The sequence below is a fragment of the Schistocerca gregaria genome, chromosome 1 (assembly GCF_023897955.1).
Source record: "Schistocerca gregaria isolate iqSchGreg1 chromosome 1, iqSchGreg1.2, whole genome shotgun sequence".
Taxonomy (NCBI): domain Eukaryota; kingdom Metazoa; phylum Arthropoda; class Insecta; order Orthoptera; family Acrididae; genus Schistocerca; species Schistocerca gregaria.
In genome coordinates this window covers 379,033,886-379,050,663 of record NC_064920.1, presented here as the reverse complement: position 1 = coordinate 379,050,663, position 16,778 = coordinate 379,033,886, and the positions used below count along the sequence as shown (strand labels likewise).

The window sequence follows — 16,778 nt, the reverse complement described above, 5'->3', positions numbered from 1 at the left end:
CTTTTCCATCACTGCATTTACGAAGTGCATTTTCTGATTTTACTGTGCAATTGTTAAACTTTTCTTAGATCAAGACAACCAGGCTTCATTATCACCAAAGAATGCTAATTAATTTAAAACAATGATCGAACAAATTCAAATGTAATATCTTTCGACATCTGGAACGGATATATCTTTAAAAGACAAACTTACTTATCTTTCAGCCGCAAGTTTTGTAATTGAGCTTCAACCTTCAACAGTCTTTCTTCTGTGTGTTTTTTATCCACAAGGGCTTCCTTTAGTTGAGCCTAAAACATAGATATAAAATATATAAGTTTAATAATGTTTATAATAATAAAATTCACAACATATCATACATATGTGGGATAACTTTTCAATCTATGTGCAAAAGTTACCAGTAGAAAGTACAAATAATTTGGTAAAATTCCTCTTCAAATTTTTTCACCGACAATTAAGTGAATAATGATGTCAGTTCTTTATAAGAATGATATTTGGACACCTCCTGGAGCCTCAACAGGCAGCCACACACGGATGTTGGAACAAGAGCACTTACTAGTTCTTGTATAAAATAGGCACCAGATGTGTATAAGGAATACTAGGCCACATTCACTTGACAGCAATCAGCAAGTAGCAAGCCCAGAAACAGTATGGTGTTTCTTAAGTTATAACTCTTTTCTGAGATGTTCCGTACTGAAACTTCAGCATTTTGTGACCAAAGTGCTCTTTGAATAGTGGTCATTTTATATAAAAAGTGGTTAGTTTTACATTCTTCCAAGAGCTCCGTACATATTGGTTTGCATGAAGAATGGCATGCAAATTTTTGATTCCTTTCAGTGTTATCTGTATGTCATTTGCTTTTAGATAAATAAGACACCTTGTGTAATGGCTGCAAAGATCTGGAAAATCTCTTGTTTTGTTCTGATTACAACAACTGAAACCAAGATTATGGACAAACATTTCTTTCACTCAATATGGGAAAGCTTCTTCACATCAAGATGGTTACAAGAATATCTACTGAGAACTTAGTTACATGTAATGATTTGAGGTTCAGTCACTGGCCAACTCAACGTTTGCAATCACTGACACTGTAACACCTCCCAATCAAGTCATCATAAATGAGAAGGATAACAGTCTTAAGATAAGTTGGTAGAATTGCAACCGGCCAGTAGTGAATACGAAGCTGGTGTCCAACACATCTGGTTCACATAAGGTGAATTTGGTAGCCATGGCATTCACATGAGTTCACTATCACGCACCTCAAACCACTGTAGCACTATTCTGGCCTTTGACGTGACTGATTATCCTTCTGGATAATGCCATCACCACTAAGGAAAATATCAAGTATGAAGGGATGCAAGTGGTCTACAATAACGTTCACACAGGCCACATCTGTTATTAAGCCTTCGATTACTATCACACATTCATGGAATCCTAGGTGAATGTCCTCCATGGGCTTGTATACATGGCAAACTGCATGTTTGAAGTCGCCATTCACCTGGATAACGATTTATCCAGTCAATTTGGACAAGACCACTGATTGGTTTAATAAGATAGGTCATTCATTCAACCACAAGATAAGTCTTTATTCATCCGCAGCCCAGTATCAATGATCCCATGACAATTGCAATCATAATTGATGATGTTCTGAGTCAATATGGCAACATGCATGGTTCATCTGCAGCAGAGCCCCATGTTCAACAATGTGCACTGAATGGTGACATCCAATACCTAGTCATCTATTCACAGATTCATCACCTTTCAACCACTTTCCAGACATGCTCACGATAGTAGTATGTGTGTGGCTAAGCAGTTTCAGCATTTCCAAAATTCCCATTACCAGATGCCAGGCCATAACAATCTGCCTTTGTCAAAGTCATTCATACCAATGGATTTCCCCATTTGCCACCTGTACCATTAGTACAATGACTGCCCAGTTATATCTGCTCTGTTTGTGAACAAATAAAATATTTCACTCAAATAAGACTTCAACAGAAGAACCATAATGCCTTTTAACTGGTTCAGTGTAATCTAAATTATGTTCAACAAATGATGTTTTCAACATTACTCCTCCATAAACTGAGTATAGTATTTACAAATAGTGCCACCTACTAGAAAAAGAGCTGTCAATATCTGGTGGCAGTAGAAAGTAAGACTTCAAATCATAACCTCCTTCACTTGATGGCTTACCTTCCCCATATGTGACAAGTTAGAGAAATACATAATTCTGTTTACCCTATTCTTACTTGTAGATGAATATGTTTGCAAAATAAGAAGGTTTCCAGAAACTGTTTCTTCTTTTAAAATAAGCCACACTGTGATGGAATTTGCTCTTAGCACCAAGAATCTAGATAGTGGTCTACATTGATTTTTTAGTGTATATGCGGAATCCTAAGTCATCACTAGGCATAGGGCAAGTGAGGATGCTGTAGAAGGAAAGTACCTCATTTTTCTCTACCTTCAGTGTACAATATATATCTTGGTCTACAGTATTTACGGTAAACTGTCAGCATATCTCTTCTACTGAGCAATACAACAAAACTGTCGTCAAGGTATCAGAAAATACTTTGGTTTTTTGAGGCCATGCCCAGATGTTGGTTTTCACGGTGTACTGCCGATGCTGGTGTTACTGTGAGGTGGAGAGTAGCTCTCTGACTTATAAAACAACCAAAATTAATTATAAATGCTTCTTTTTTCAATGTACAATACACTGCACAATAAAATCATGCATGCTTACAAATGACCACTTATTGCAGGCATTAGTTAGTCCTTGAGATAAATTCTTGACAAAAGTGCCAGAATATATTACATATTTGTCATACTGTGTACTAGTTTTCCTCATCTGTCACCATACAAAAGACTTCCTCGCCCAGCTCTAATAATCTACAACGCCTCATTTGTGTATAAATGCTGCCATCATGGTCATTTCGAATGACACAATTCAGCCCATGTCCAACAATTGGAAGTTGGTGCACGTGTTTGTATAGGGCAAGCTTCCTAGTGTTGTTAGCGATGTCACACTGTGGATCCTGTCTCCTCTACAGGAAGTACAGTACCTAGCATTATTTGATTTCTTGACTGTGAGCAGCATGTCAGTGGCTGGATTAGGCGTCCTATAGGAGACAGGGAGCATCACTCTAACCAACAAGTTACAGATGCTGTCTTTCAGTGAGCCAGTGAGACTCACTTTACCTGTTGGAAAAGCTGCTATGTTCTGTGTCAAAAGGAGACAAACACAAAGAGGTAGGGATATAGTAACTGTTGGCAGTTCAAACATATAGTGAACAGAGGTAACCCTTAGGGATGGGAAGGAACACCAGGAGCACCCACATGTGTATGCCTGGACACCTCATTCAACATGCTGAAGATGGAAGACGGTGCAACCAACTTCAGTCTGTGGTGCAAAATGGATTCCAAAGTCATGCTTTAATCACTCCACTGATTGAAAGAGAAAGCTGAGAAGACCAGCCTGGCACACACAGTGTCAACAGAGATCACAATTTTTAAAATCATTAGCAGAGCTGATCGTGATCCCTGGCCCAGGGTTGAGTTAAGGGATGAGACCATATACTTTGAAGGCTCTGTGAGAAGCTAGGCTGTGACTTTTTGGGATTGTGTCATAAATTGATCAAGTGTGCACTACACATAATGGTGTACCCTCTGAAAAAAGCTGCACAAATATTCAGTCAGATCTTGACACGTTTTCAAAATGGTGCAAACTTCGGCAACTTGCTTAAATGTTCAAAAATATAAAATTGTGAACTTTGCAAAATGAAAAAAATGTAATATCTTGCGACTACAGTATCAAGAAGCCACAATTGGAACCAGTCAAATGTAGAAATATCTGGGTATTTGTAGGGATATGAAGTAGGATGATCACACAGCTTCAGTCGTAGGTAAAGCAGGGGGCTGACTTCAATTTATTGGTAGCTAAGTAGGAAAATGCAATCAGTCTACAAGGGAAACTGATAACAAATTATTCATGAATACTGCTCACGTGTGTGGGACCAGTACCAAATAGGACTAGCACAGGGTATTGGACTTACACAGAGAAGGCTAGTACAAATGGTCACAGGTTTATCTGACCCATAGGAGAGCGCCACAGAGATGCTGAAGGAACTCAAGTGGCAAACACTTGAACATAGATGGAAACTACTTTTCTTTTCCACAAAGAACAGTAATTCCAACATTAAGATCGTCAAGAAATTTTATTTATTTACTTTTGTCTTATGCACAAATGCCTGCTTTCATTGGTGTATCGATAATTGATTTTTTCACCTGTCTTCTTTTCATAGTGTAACATCTCTTTTCTGGATTGGAAAGTCGGAGGGGGATTTTGATATTTGACGTGCGTTTGAAATTTCTTTTGTAATGATTTCTTAACGTCATTTGGTGATATAGCAGTACAGCTCAAAAATATGCAATAATTGATATTTTCTTTCTTCTGAGTATGGCTGTGCCCTGTGCTTATGCCCTCAAAGAAAAAATTACAGATTAATGTTTCAGGCCATATGTCTCACCTTTCTGATGTGGATGGTATGAACTTTTTCTTGCTGTGGGTGAAGTGCACAATGGTGATGAACTACGATACTATGACATTTTACAGGACCCAAGACAAGCATTGTGGATCGCATACAGCACACCACCTTCAGGAGGCAGTTCTTCCATGAGTGACAAGATGACTGCCAGAATTGAGACCGATGGGGTGAGCGGGTTCCTTGTTTGGCACTCCTCTGGCCAATCTGATATGCCTGGACACCAGTAGAATATAATTACATAACGGGATAAGGTGGCTGGGGAAGCCATCTAACCTCTGTATCTATGCATAACGTCTCTCTTGCAGTGCCTGGAGTCGGACATGCACCTCCATGACGTTTCCGCGCTTACTAAACATACCCGTGGACAAATGCACCATTATTCTTATTCGGATATTCTATATTTCCTGTGTCAGTCTTATCTGGTAATGGTCCCAGAATAAGGAACAATACTCAATTACTGCTCGAACAAGAGTTTTATAAGCTTCCACCTTCATGGATCGATTACATCACCTGAAGATTCTTCCAATTAATCTCAGTTTGCTACTTGATTTTTCCTACAATTAGGTTTATTTGGTAATTTCACTTAAATCATTCTGTACACATACCTCCAAACATTTGTGAATGTAACTGTTTCCAGTGATTATTCCCCAATCATGTAAGCAGATAGTAAACGGTTGCTATGCTTATTTATGCGCAACAGGTTCATTTGTTTAAGTTAAGGGACAACTGCCAATCCTTGCCCATTTTCCCACAATTTTATAGTGATGCAAATTCTCTATACACAACAGCATCCATGAATAGCCTCATCTTTTAACCATTTGGTCATTTTCTTCATACTTACGGTCCTACAATATTCCCTTGAGGTATGCCCAAACCTCTGTTTGTGTCTGAGGCTTTCTCACCGTGAAAAACGACATTCAGTGTTTTGTTTGCTAGCAACTTGCGTCATCTGCACGTTTTTCCAGTCACAAAGTTAGTCTGATATTCTAGACATTCGTATTTTGTTTACTACGCAACATTATCGAACGTCTTCCGCTAGTCGAGGGAACAAGGCTTCAACTCGTGCGACAGGATCTGCTGCCTTCCGAATCTCGTGGACGAATGTAGTAATGTGGGTTTGACAAAATCGTTGATAGGGGAATCCATGTTGATTCCTACTGAGGAGATTTTTCCGTCTTCTGAAAGGCCGTAAAACGTGAGGTTAAATGTGTCCCAAAATTCTACAACAGATTGATGTCAGCGTAAGCGTGAAGTTTCCTGCAGTAGACACGAATTAATTTCACTTCAATCATTATGTACACATACTTCCAAACATTTGATGGATGTAACTGTTTCCAGTGATTATTCCCTAATCGTGTAAGCAGATAGTAAAGGGTTGCTATGCTTATTTATGCGCAATAGGTTCATTTGTTTATGTCAAAGGACAACTGGCAATCCTTGCCAGTTTTCCCACAATTTTATAGTGATGCAACTTCTCTATACACAACATCATCCATGAATAGCCTCATATTGTAACCATTTGGTCATTTTCTGCATACTAACGGTCCTAATGTTAATAACTCGGAATTTATGTCCGTGTCGTCAGCATCAAAGGATCAACCGTGGACTGAGACGGAGGCGCAATAGTTTGTTTAATTTTTTATACCGTGTTTCCTTTGTGAAAGCTACTGGACATTACAAAAGTTGTATCGAGCTAGCGTTGTGAAAGCAGGTTAAATAACTGATGATAAATTCGCGCAGCCAAATGCGCCGAAAACGTCGCTACAAATGTTTGTAACACTGATATAAGAAGGAAGAGAAGATCGAAAATCATTTTATAATGATACATGCCGTATGTGCGTGGGGGGTGGGGGGGGGGGGGGGGCACTATGTGCACGCATATGTTGTTTCGGTTTTACGAATAAATCGATGTTTGGTGACATTCCGGCTAAGAGGGCAGAATTTAAAACTTCCTACATGGTTTCATACAACTTCCAATGAACCATCTAACGCTACCACAGAGAATAAGTTGTCCAGCGTTGAGCAACTGAGATCTAGCACCTTGAGCATAGTGCATGATTCACTCTCTCTCTCTCTCTCTCTCTCTCTCTCTCTAAGCGGGAGGGAGTCGCACTCTTAGGATAAAATTAGAGACTGAAAGATCCCCTTGTACTGTCTTTGACCAACCCACACTGCAGCGCCGTTATCGATTTAATCTGCAGTTGACCGGAAGTAGACCGTTACATTCCGCATCTCGTGATGAATGGAGATTGCCGAGTCCTCGCCAGGAAGTTTCATATCAGCGCACACTCCGCTGCAGAGTGAAAATCTCATGCTGGAAACATCCCCCAGGCTGTGGCTAAGCCATGTCTCTGCAATATCCTTTCTTTCAGGAGTGCAAGGTTCGCAGGAGAGCTTCTGTAAAGTTTGGAAGGTAGGAGACGAGGTACTGGCAGAAGTAAAGCTGTGAGGACGGGGCGTGAGTCGTCCTCGGGTAGCTCAGTGGTAGTGCACTTGCCCGCGAAAGGCAAATGTCCTGAGTTCGAGTCTCGGTCCGGCACACAGTTTTAATCTACCAGTAAGTTTCATTCTCCTGTATGTCTATTGAGGTAACAGTGATACATGCGAGTTGACTTCTGTATTTGATGCTTTTCAGGAAAACAGAGAACCTTCTGCCTCTAAACTTACATGCATCTGGGTTAAAGGATAACAGAGAGTGGAAGTGGTGATTGATTGAGATGGACCTGTAGCGAGGTACGATTTAATGGCAGACTGATGATGTTCTAGAGAGGGATATGTTGCTGCAGGTCATTTGACCATTTTTTCTGCTGGTATGTCAGGACACATCAGTCACCTGACATAGCCTGTGTTTGACTTGTATACAACCACATGCTTTGTATGTTGTGACTTAGAGCACTGTCTATTTGCGATCGATAACAACAAACCTCTCGGTCACTAAAGGACTTCCATTTCATGTGTGATGAAACGTGACCATCCTGTTTCGACACATTTCTCTAAACAAACGAAGATTGTACTCCGTTTCCCTGTCGCATCTTGGGTATAAAAATCGAGAATTCAGTTTCATAACTCAGATGATCCTAAGTTACTGATTGGTATTTGTGAGGCACAGCAATCCCCGTGTATACATCTGCTTGACAGATGTGCTGTTTACAGAGTTAGTGGCAGCATGATGTGTTATTTCACATGTCAGACGCCGCTGCTATGTGTTTATCTGTTTCCTTGTAACGGGTATGTCGTTACTAACGATCATTTTACATAGGACTGATATGGGCATAGTATAATTTGTGAAACATTATCAGATGTGTGCAGTGGACGCTATACATATCTGGAAAACTATATTGCGCATGTATCACACAGAACCGATGTTTTCAGGAAATAGTTTTTTCATTTTACAGTTTGTTACCATAGTTTACCGTAGAGAAACCTGCAAGAAGGATGAATATCATGCGCTAGAAATATATTTCTTACATTGGGATATTAACAGCTCTGCATTCCACACAACTGGTAAGTCAGAAACTGAAGGGATCTAACATTATAGAAACTGAAGGGATCTAACATTATAGCCTGTTTTAAGTGTAGAACCATACAGACTTAGGAATGCATCTGTTTATGTTTTTCTCTTAACAATAGAGATACATCATAAATTATGCACTATGCTCGAGGTGCTAGAAATATGTAGAGTGCTGTCTGCTATACTTCGATGATGTATATGTTCGAGAATTAACAATGAATGGGCATGTTTGAGAATTAACAACGAATGGATGTACTGCACAATCATCTACCTACAATTGTAATCGTACTCGCAAAGTAGAGCATGGGCGGTTTAGCGATGATACTGAAACTGGGAAACATGCTGTCGCATCACTGGTCAGTGTCGAAACTACTGTAAAATTGCTAAAATTGTTCGCACTATCAACTGAGATGCTTATTGTTACAGTACATCGACGGTGTCTTTTCCATCCCATCCGTCCACTGGTACGCTGTTGGTTACCGCATAATAATTGACTGACATCGTTTGTTTGAGACTGAGAAAGAGTTTTGGTGGAGGGGCAGAACCTTCTGGGGATGGCTAGTACCGAAACAGTGATCGCATACATGACTGCAATATGAGGAATCAGTCAACATGGAATGCAGAGCCATCAGCTATTCCGCACTGTGACAGATAACTTTAAATGTAGAGCTCGCCAATCACCTTCGGACTGCAGTTTCGAAACGCTCCACGATGCTGCCAAACTCTTCCAGTTTCCTTATGTTGTAACTGTCTTTTATTTAAAACCATCCAGTGTGTGTGGTGTGTTATGCTAGCAGCAGTAACATCGTTATTTACACCATGCGACGTCTAGTTTTCTGCAAGAGGCAGTGGGGGAAAAAAAAATGGCTCTGAGCACTATGGGACTTAACATCTTTGGTCATCAGTCCCCTAGAACTTAGAACTACTTAAACCTAACTAACCTAAGGACATCACACACATTCATGCCCGAGGCAGGATTCGAACCTGCGACCGTAGCGATCGCGCGGTTCCGCACTGAGCGCCTTAACCGCGAGACCACCGCGGCCGGCAGTGGCAGTGGATCAGAAAGCGTTAATGTCAGTTTATAACCCAACACAGACCTCGAAGTCGTGGTGGAAAGACAAAATGTGTGGCAGTGCACAAAGCGTGTTACATTAGGGGAAAAAAACAATGTTTCAAATAACGACAGAGGGTCACAGGGACCGTCTCTTGCAACTTGCAGTATGGTATGTGGGATACGGTCATCCTCCTATAGTATAGGTGTTGCAACTTTAAACTAATCTGTGCAGCGGATCAACACCTGTATATTTAATAGGATTGTCACATGTGCTAGGTGCCAGCAAGCATGAAGTATTTGTTTTCGATACATGAGAGGGGAGAGATGCGGTAAAAATCTTATCAAGTTCTTTATCGGATGAAGTTGGTGCAGCTTTAATAGTTCGTAATTTTTCTCTGTTGGATGGTACAGCATAACAATGGTAGCATGTTGGGGTGAGAGACATGAATGGGTCCTGAGGGACACAGATCTGCTTTGGACAGCAGTCCCTGTATGTAGTTTGGGGATGCACCACCAATGCAGAAGCAAAATCCTCATCCTTCTCCCAGTTCCCGTACTGTCATTATACTACCTCGTGTTGCGGGAGCAGGCTCCATTTGGCGCTGACCTTACAGATTGTACACAGTTGACGGAGCTATGACAACATGTTCCCATTTCCACAGAATGATCAAAACATGGTCCTGTCGCACTAACTCAGGTCACTCTGTTTCTACATGGGTTGCAGAAGGTTGTAGATACAGCTCTCTCCGACTTCTACTCAGTTCTGGCTTAAATTGAAATGATCACACGCACAAAGCTCCACAAATGGCAGCGGTTCCAAGAGGCATACAGACTATCTAAAATTTTACTATACCAGACAGGTATACCAGACAGGTTCGAGAAAGGTGACTCGTTTATCGAGATATGAGTGTATCAGAAATATGATTCACTTGTGGCTGTAGTCATTAAACGACTTCTCCATCAGATAAAACACAGGTATGTGGTTGAATGGAAAGACTTGATTCCAAATCATAGACATAGTTTCTACTGCAAAGCGCAGCGCTAGAGATCTGAAAAGCTAGTGTACATTTCTTACGACCTCAATCAGCACACCATCTACTGTTAGTGATCGTTTTCAATCAGCCATTGCCTATAACTCAGTGGATATATCAAGGAACCTCTGACGTGACTTCGAGAGACAGTGACGGGATAAGTTTCTAGTTACTCAGTGGTTTACAGCACGTGTCACCTCGCTAAAGTTTCTAGTTTCTAGAGAAATAATGGCTCTGAGCACTATGGGACTTAACTTCTGAGGTCACTAGTCCCCTAGAACTTAGAACTACTTAAACCTAACTAACCTAAGGACATCACACACATCCATGCCCGAGACAGGACTCGAACCTGTGACCGTAGCGGTCGCACGGTTCCAGACTGTAGCGCCTAGAACCACTCGGTCACCCCGGCCGGCCTAGAGAAATAATTTCGAGTCTATTTCTTTGGAATTACACTTCACAAGCAAAACTGCTATGCAAGCGATATTGTTGTGTGCTGATATCCATAAGTATCGCGTAAATGGTATAATATGCTGGCAAACCATGTGAAAATACATGTGATCTTGTAATCCCGAAGTCTGGACATGGGTGTAGAAAACAAGCAAGGAAGCAAATAGGTTGGGGCCAGAAACAGTGATGCCTTTGTGCCAAGGGGAACCGACCCATCCTTTGGTTGGTTGGGTGTGGGATTGAAGGGACCAGACTGCTAAGGTCATCGGTCCCTTGTTCCACGATAAAATCACACGAAATAAAAACTGTCAGTCGTTAAAAACGGAGAACTGAGAGAAGGGACGACACAATACAAGAAAGGCAGACAAAGACCAGACAAACGGAACTAAAATCGCACCGAGTGTGAAGGTGGTTGGCCGACCATGAAAATAAGGAAAAGCCAACCACCAAATGACATTAAAACCCACAGTTTAAAACCACAGGCCAAAGGCCCAAGTCAATACAGGAAATAAAAGGACAAACACTCAAATCATACGATAAAAACCCCCTGCCCGAATAAAACTCAACACGAGGTCCGCCATAGCATCGTCATCACATAAAAGGGCAGGGAGGGTATCAGGTAGCGCAAACGTCTGCCTGAGTCCTGTTAAAAGCGGGCAGTCCACCAAAATGTGGACCACCGTCAGAGCTGCCCCGCAGCGACATAGCGGTGGGTCCTCCCGGCGCAACAAATGGCCGTGCGTCAGCCACGTGTGGCCAACGCGCAGCCGGCAGAGGACGACAGAGTCCTTCCGAGAGGCCCGCATGGAGGAGCGCCACACACGGGTCGTCTCCTTCACCGCCCGAAGTTTGTTGGGCGTGGGCAGGGTGCGCCACTCGTCACCCCAGGCACCAAGCACTTTCTGGCGCAAAAGCGACAGGAGATCACACTCCATAAGGCCGAGTTCCAGAGCCGGTGAACTCACTGCCTGTTTAGCCAGCGTGTCAACCCGCTCATTGCCCGGGATGCCGACATGACCTGGGGTCCAAATAAAGACCACGGAGCGGCCGCAACGGGCAAGAGCATGGAGCGACTCGTGGATGGCCATCACCAGACGGGAACGAGGAAAGCACTGGTCAAGAGCTCGTAAACCACTCAGGGAGTCACTACAGATGACAAAGGACTCACCTGAGCGGGAGCGGATATACTCTAGGGCGCGATAGATGGCAACCAACTCGGCAGTGTATACACTGTTCCCGGGTGCCAGCGACCGTTGCTCACAATGATCCTCTAGAGTAAGAGCGTAACCAGTGCGACCAGAGACCATCGAACCGTCGGTATAGGCCACGGCAGATCCGGGAAACTCGGCAAGGAGAGCAACAAAGCGGCGGCGGAGGGCCGGAGGAGGGACCGAGTCTTTCGGACCCTGTGCCAAATCCAGCCGAATGCATGGTCGGCGCACACACCAAGGGGGCAGACGGAGATTGGCCCGGAAAACAGGCGGGAGAGGAAAAAACTCAATCCCACACAGTAGAGCCCGGATGCGAACCGCGATCGTACACCCTGACCGGGGCCGCCTGTCTGGAAGATGGACGATCGAGTGCGGGAACAGGAGACGGTAGTTGGGATGCCCTGGCAAGCTACAAACGTGGGCAGCATAAGCGGCCAGAAGTCGGTCGCGCCGGATCCGCAATGGAGGAACACCAGCCTCCACAAGTAAGCTGTCAACAGGGCTTGTCCGAAATGCTCCTGTGGCGAGTCGGATCCCGCAGTGATGGATGGGATCCAGCAATTGCAACGCTGATGGCGACGCCGAACCATAAGCCACACACCCATAATCAAGGCGGGACTGGATCAGCGCTTGATACAGCCGGAGAAGGGTGGACCGATCGGCACCCCATCCGGTGTGGCTAAGGCAACGGAGAGCGTTTAAATGCCGCCAGCATGTTTGTTTAAGCTGCCTAATATGAGGCAGCCAAGTCAACCGGGCATCAAATACCAGTCCCAAGAACTGATGCGTCTCTACCACAGCAAGAGGTTCACCGTCAAGGTAAAGGCGTGGCTCAGGGTGAACCGTGCGACGCCGGCAGAAATGCACAACGCAGGTCTTAGCGGCCGAAAACTGGAAGCCGTGCGCTACAGCCCACGACTGCGCCTTGCGGATAGCGCCCTGCAGCTGGCGCTCAGCAACTGCAATGCCAGCGGAGCTGTAGTAGAGGCAGAAATCGTCTGCATACAACGAAGCTGCGACGGACGATCCCACCGCCTCAGCGAGCCCATTGATCGCAATTAAAAACAGGGAGACACTGAGGACAGACCCCTGTGGGACCCCGTTCTCCTGGACCCGGGAGGAACTATGGGACGCAGCAACTTGCACGCGGAAGGAACGAGACGACAGAAAATTCTGAATAAAAATCGGGAGCGGGCCCCTAAGACCCCACCCATGAAGTGTGGCCAGGATGTGATATCGCCAAGTCGTATCGTACGCCTTCCGCATGTCGAAGAAGACGGCAACCAGATGTTGGCGGCGTGCAAAGGCTGTACGGACGGCAGACTCTAGGGAGACCAGATTATCGACGGCAGAGCGGCCTTTGCGGAACCCACCCTGAGACGGAGCCAGAAGGCCTCGAGACTCGAGGACCCAACTCAACCTCCGGCTCACCATACGTTCTAGCAACTTGCAAAGAACGTTGGTGAGGCTTATGGGGCGGTAGCTGTCCACCTCCAGCGGGTTCTTGCCAGGTTTCAACACGGGGAGGACGATGCTTTCTCGCCATTGAGACGGGAACACACCCTCAACCCAGATGCGGTTGAAAACATCTAGGAGGCGTCGCTCGCAATTCACAGAGAGGCGTTTCAGCATCTGGCTGTGGATGCGGTCTGGCCCAGGAGCCGTATCAGGGCAAGCAGATAGGGCACTCTGGAATTCCCAGTCGCTGAAAGGAGCATTGTACGACTCCGCGTGGCGCGTGTGAAAGGAAAGCCTCCAACTTTCCAACCGCTCTTTCCGGGAGCGGAAGGCCAGTGGGTAATTCGTAGATGCGGAACACTGAGCAAAATGCGCTGCTAACCGGTCCGCAATCGTGTCGGAGTCAGTACACACCACTCCATTCAGCGAAAGCCCAGGGACAGAGACAGGCGGCCGATAGCCATGGAGTCGCCTAATCTTAGCCCAAACCTGCGATGCAGAGGTACGGACGCCAATGGTGGAAACATACCGTTCCCAGCACTCCTGCTTCCGTTGGCGAATAAGGCGTCGGGCACGGGCACGGAGCTGTTTAAAAACGATGAGGTTCTCCAAGGACGGGTGCCGCTTAAGGCGTTGAAGAGCCCGCCGGCGATCTCTAATCGCCTCTGCGATCTCGGGCGCCCACCAAGGCACAGTCCTCCTCCGAGGGGACCCGGATGAACAGAGAATCGCAGATGCCGCCGCAGGAACAATGCCGGTGGTGACCGACTGAACCACCGCATCAATGGTGTCAGGGGAAGGAGGTGCGATAGTGGCGAGAGAGGAGAACAAGCCCCAATCAGCCTTATTCAGAGCCCATCTGGAGGGGCGTTCAGAAGAGTGACGCTGTGGTAGTGACAGAAAGATGGGGAAATGGTCACTACCACATAAGTCGTCATGGACACTCCAGTGGATGGATGGTGAAAGTCCGGGGCTGCAGATAGAAAGGTCGATGGCCGAAAATGTGCCATGGACGACGCTGAAATGTGTCGGCTCTCCCGTGTTTAAGAGGCAGAGGTCAAGCTGCGAGAGAAGAGTCTCGACATCTCTACCCCGGCCAGTAATCGCGGCGCTACCCCACAGGGGGTTATGGGCGTTAAAGTCGCCCAGTAACACAAAAGGAGGAGGCAGTTGTGCTATCAATGCAGCCAACACATGACGCGAGACATCACCATCTGGCGGAAGATACAAACTGCAGACAGTAATAGGCTGAGGCGACCACATCCTTACAGCGACAGCCTCTAAAGGCGTGTGAAGAGGTACACATTCGCTGTAGACAGAGTTAAGGATGAAGACGCAGACTCCACCAGATACCCTATCATAAGCTGCCCGGTTCTTGTAATAACCCCGATACCCACGTAGGGCAGGGGTCCGCATTGCCGGAAACCAAGTTTCCTGTAGGGCAATGCAGAGGAAAGGGTGACTGCTGATGAGTTGGCGAAGCTCAGCAAGGTGGTGGAAAAAAGCGCTGCAGTTCCACTGGAGTATTGCTTTGTCCATGTCCGAAAAAGGCGTGAAGGGGCCGAGGAGGCAGATCACGCCACTGGGTCACCTGCTGCCACTGATGGAGGACCAGTACAATCTGCTCCCATGGCGTCTGAGGGTCCGGCGAGATCCAGGTCCTCAGCGGACGCCCGGATCTCCACCTTATCCCCGGACGCAGAGCCTGTAGGGAGCAGTGGGGTGGATGCCACCGCGTGGTCCTTGGCCTTAGAGGTCTTCTTCTTCGTCTTGTCTCTCTGGTCCTTGGGTTTCACTGGCTGGGAGGGCTCCAGCGAGTCAGTCTCCGGGATGGAGGAGGAGCGGGAAGCCCTGCGATCAGCCGCTGGTCTGCTTTTCTTCCATTGGCTGACGTCACCCTTCCCAGAGGCGGAAACCTGGGAAGGAAGGGACCCTTTCCGTGCTATTCGAGCAGGGGAAGTTTGAGGCTTCCCCAGCTTAGAAGTGGGGACTGATGTCCCCGATGGTTGGGGGGTTGCTGCTCCTGAGGCAGGTAGTGCAGGAGCAGCAGGGAGTGAAGTGCCCCCCACCATCAAGGGGGCAGGTGTAGCATTCCGGCTCTGAGAGGTGGCAGTCTGAGGGAGAGCCAATGGGGCCATAACAGTAGTAGCCGCGGCGTAAGAGGCAGTCATTCGAACAGGATGGAGGCGTTCGAACTTCTGCCTGGCCTCAGTGTATGTCAGGCGGTCCAGGGTCTTATACTCCATGATTTTGCGCTCTTTCTGGTAGATCCTGCAGTCCGGCGAGCAAGGTGAGTGGTGCTCTCCGCAGTTTACACAGATGGGAGGCGGAGCACATGGAGTATTAGGATGCGATGGGCGTCCACAATCTCGACATGTGAGGCTGGAAGTACAGCGGGAAGACATATGCCCGAACTTCCAGCACTTAAAGCACCGCATCGGGGGAGGGATATAGGGCTTGACGTCACAACGATAGACCATCACCTTGACCTTCTCAGGTAAAGTATCACCCTCGAAGGCCAAGATGAAGGCACCGGTGGCAACCTGCTTATCCCTTGGACCACGATGTACGCGCCGGACGAAGTGAACACCTCGCCGCTCTAAATTGGCGCGAAGCTCGTCATCGGACTGCAATAGAAGGTCCCGATGGAATATTATGCCCTGGACCATATTAAGACTCTTATGGGGCGTGATTGTAACCGGAACATCCCCCAGCTTGTTACAATCGAGTAACCGGCGGGACTGGGCGGAGGACGCCGATTTGATCAAAACCGAGCCCGAGCGCATTTTGGACAAGCCCTCCACCTCCCCGAACTTGTCCTCTAAGTGCTCGACGAAGAACTGAGGCTTCATGGATGTAAAGGATTCACCATCAGCTCTCGTACAAACCAGGTAGCGGGGCGAGTATGGTTCGCTGGCATCCTTAGTCTTTCGTTCCTCCCATGGTGTAGCCAGGGAGGGGAACGATTTGGGGTCATATGTAGTTGCGTTGTATTGAGCCCTGGAACGCTTAGAGACTGCTGGCGGCTGGCCACCAGCAAGAGATGATGTACCACGCTTCATTGCGGGTCATCCGCCCTGATGCCACCTACTCCGACCAAGGGCCCTCCCCACGGGCGCCACCCAGCCTCAGCAACGACCACCTGGCAGGATGGCCATTGCCGGGAGTCCCAATGCCCCAAGGAGATAGGCATCTACTCCTTGGCATACGTGGGGAGTTAACGGCGCTGGCATCAGCAGAGCGATCCCTGTGTAGTCAGGGGGCTACAACCAACAGGGTACATGGCGGCCCCACCACAACGGACTGGCTACCGTGCTGGATTTTAGGTGATGTAGTCCAATATCGTCATTGGCGCATAAAGCGACACAGCATAGCAGACTGCAAGAAACCGCACCCAAGAACAAATCCACGCCCAAGAGATGGTAGGTGAGCGGGACTGCTAAGCGATGACGACAAACCTGGCTAGAGATGGTAATGCTTGATGGACACATCGCTCCTTGTAAGGCGCCCTTCCCCAATCGGCTC

At 46.5% G+C, this 16,778-nt stretch overlaps 1 protein-coding gene across 2 annotated transcripts in view; it reads right to left on the bottom strand.

The window, feature by feature from the left end:
* LOC126348037 (uncharacterized) overlaps positions 1-16,778 on the bottom strand; it is a 226,569-nt gene that overhangs the window by 26,049 nt on the left and 183,742 nt on the right. For both annotated transcript variants that reach the window (XM_050002322.1, XM_050002321.1), the window contains exon 7: positions 193-287. In XM_050002322.1, coding sequence (XP_049858279.1) covers positions 193-287 — 95 coding nt within the window. The remainder of the gene's footprint in view (positions 1-192; positions 288-16,778) is intronic.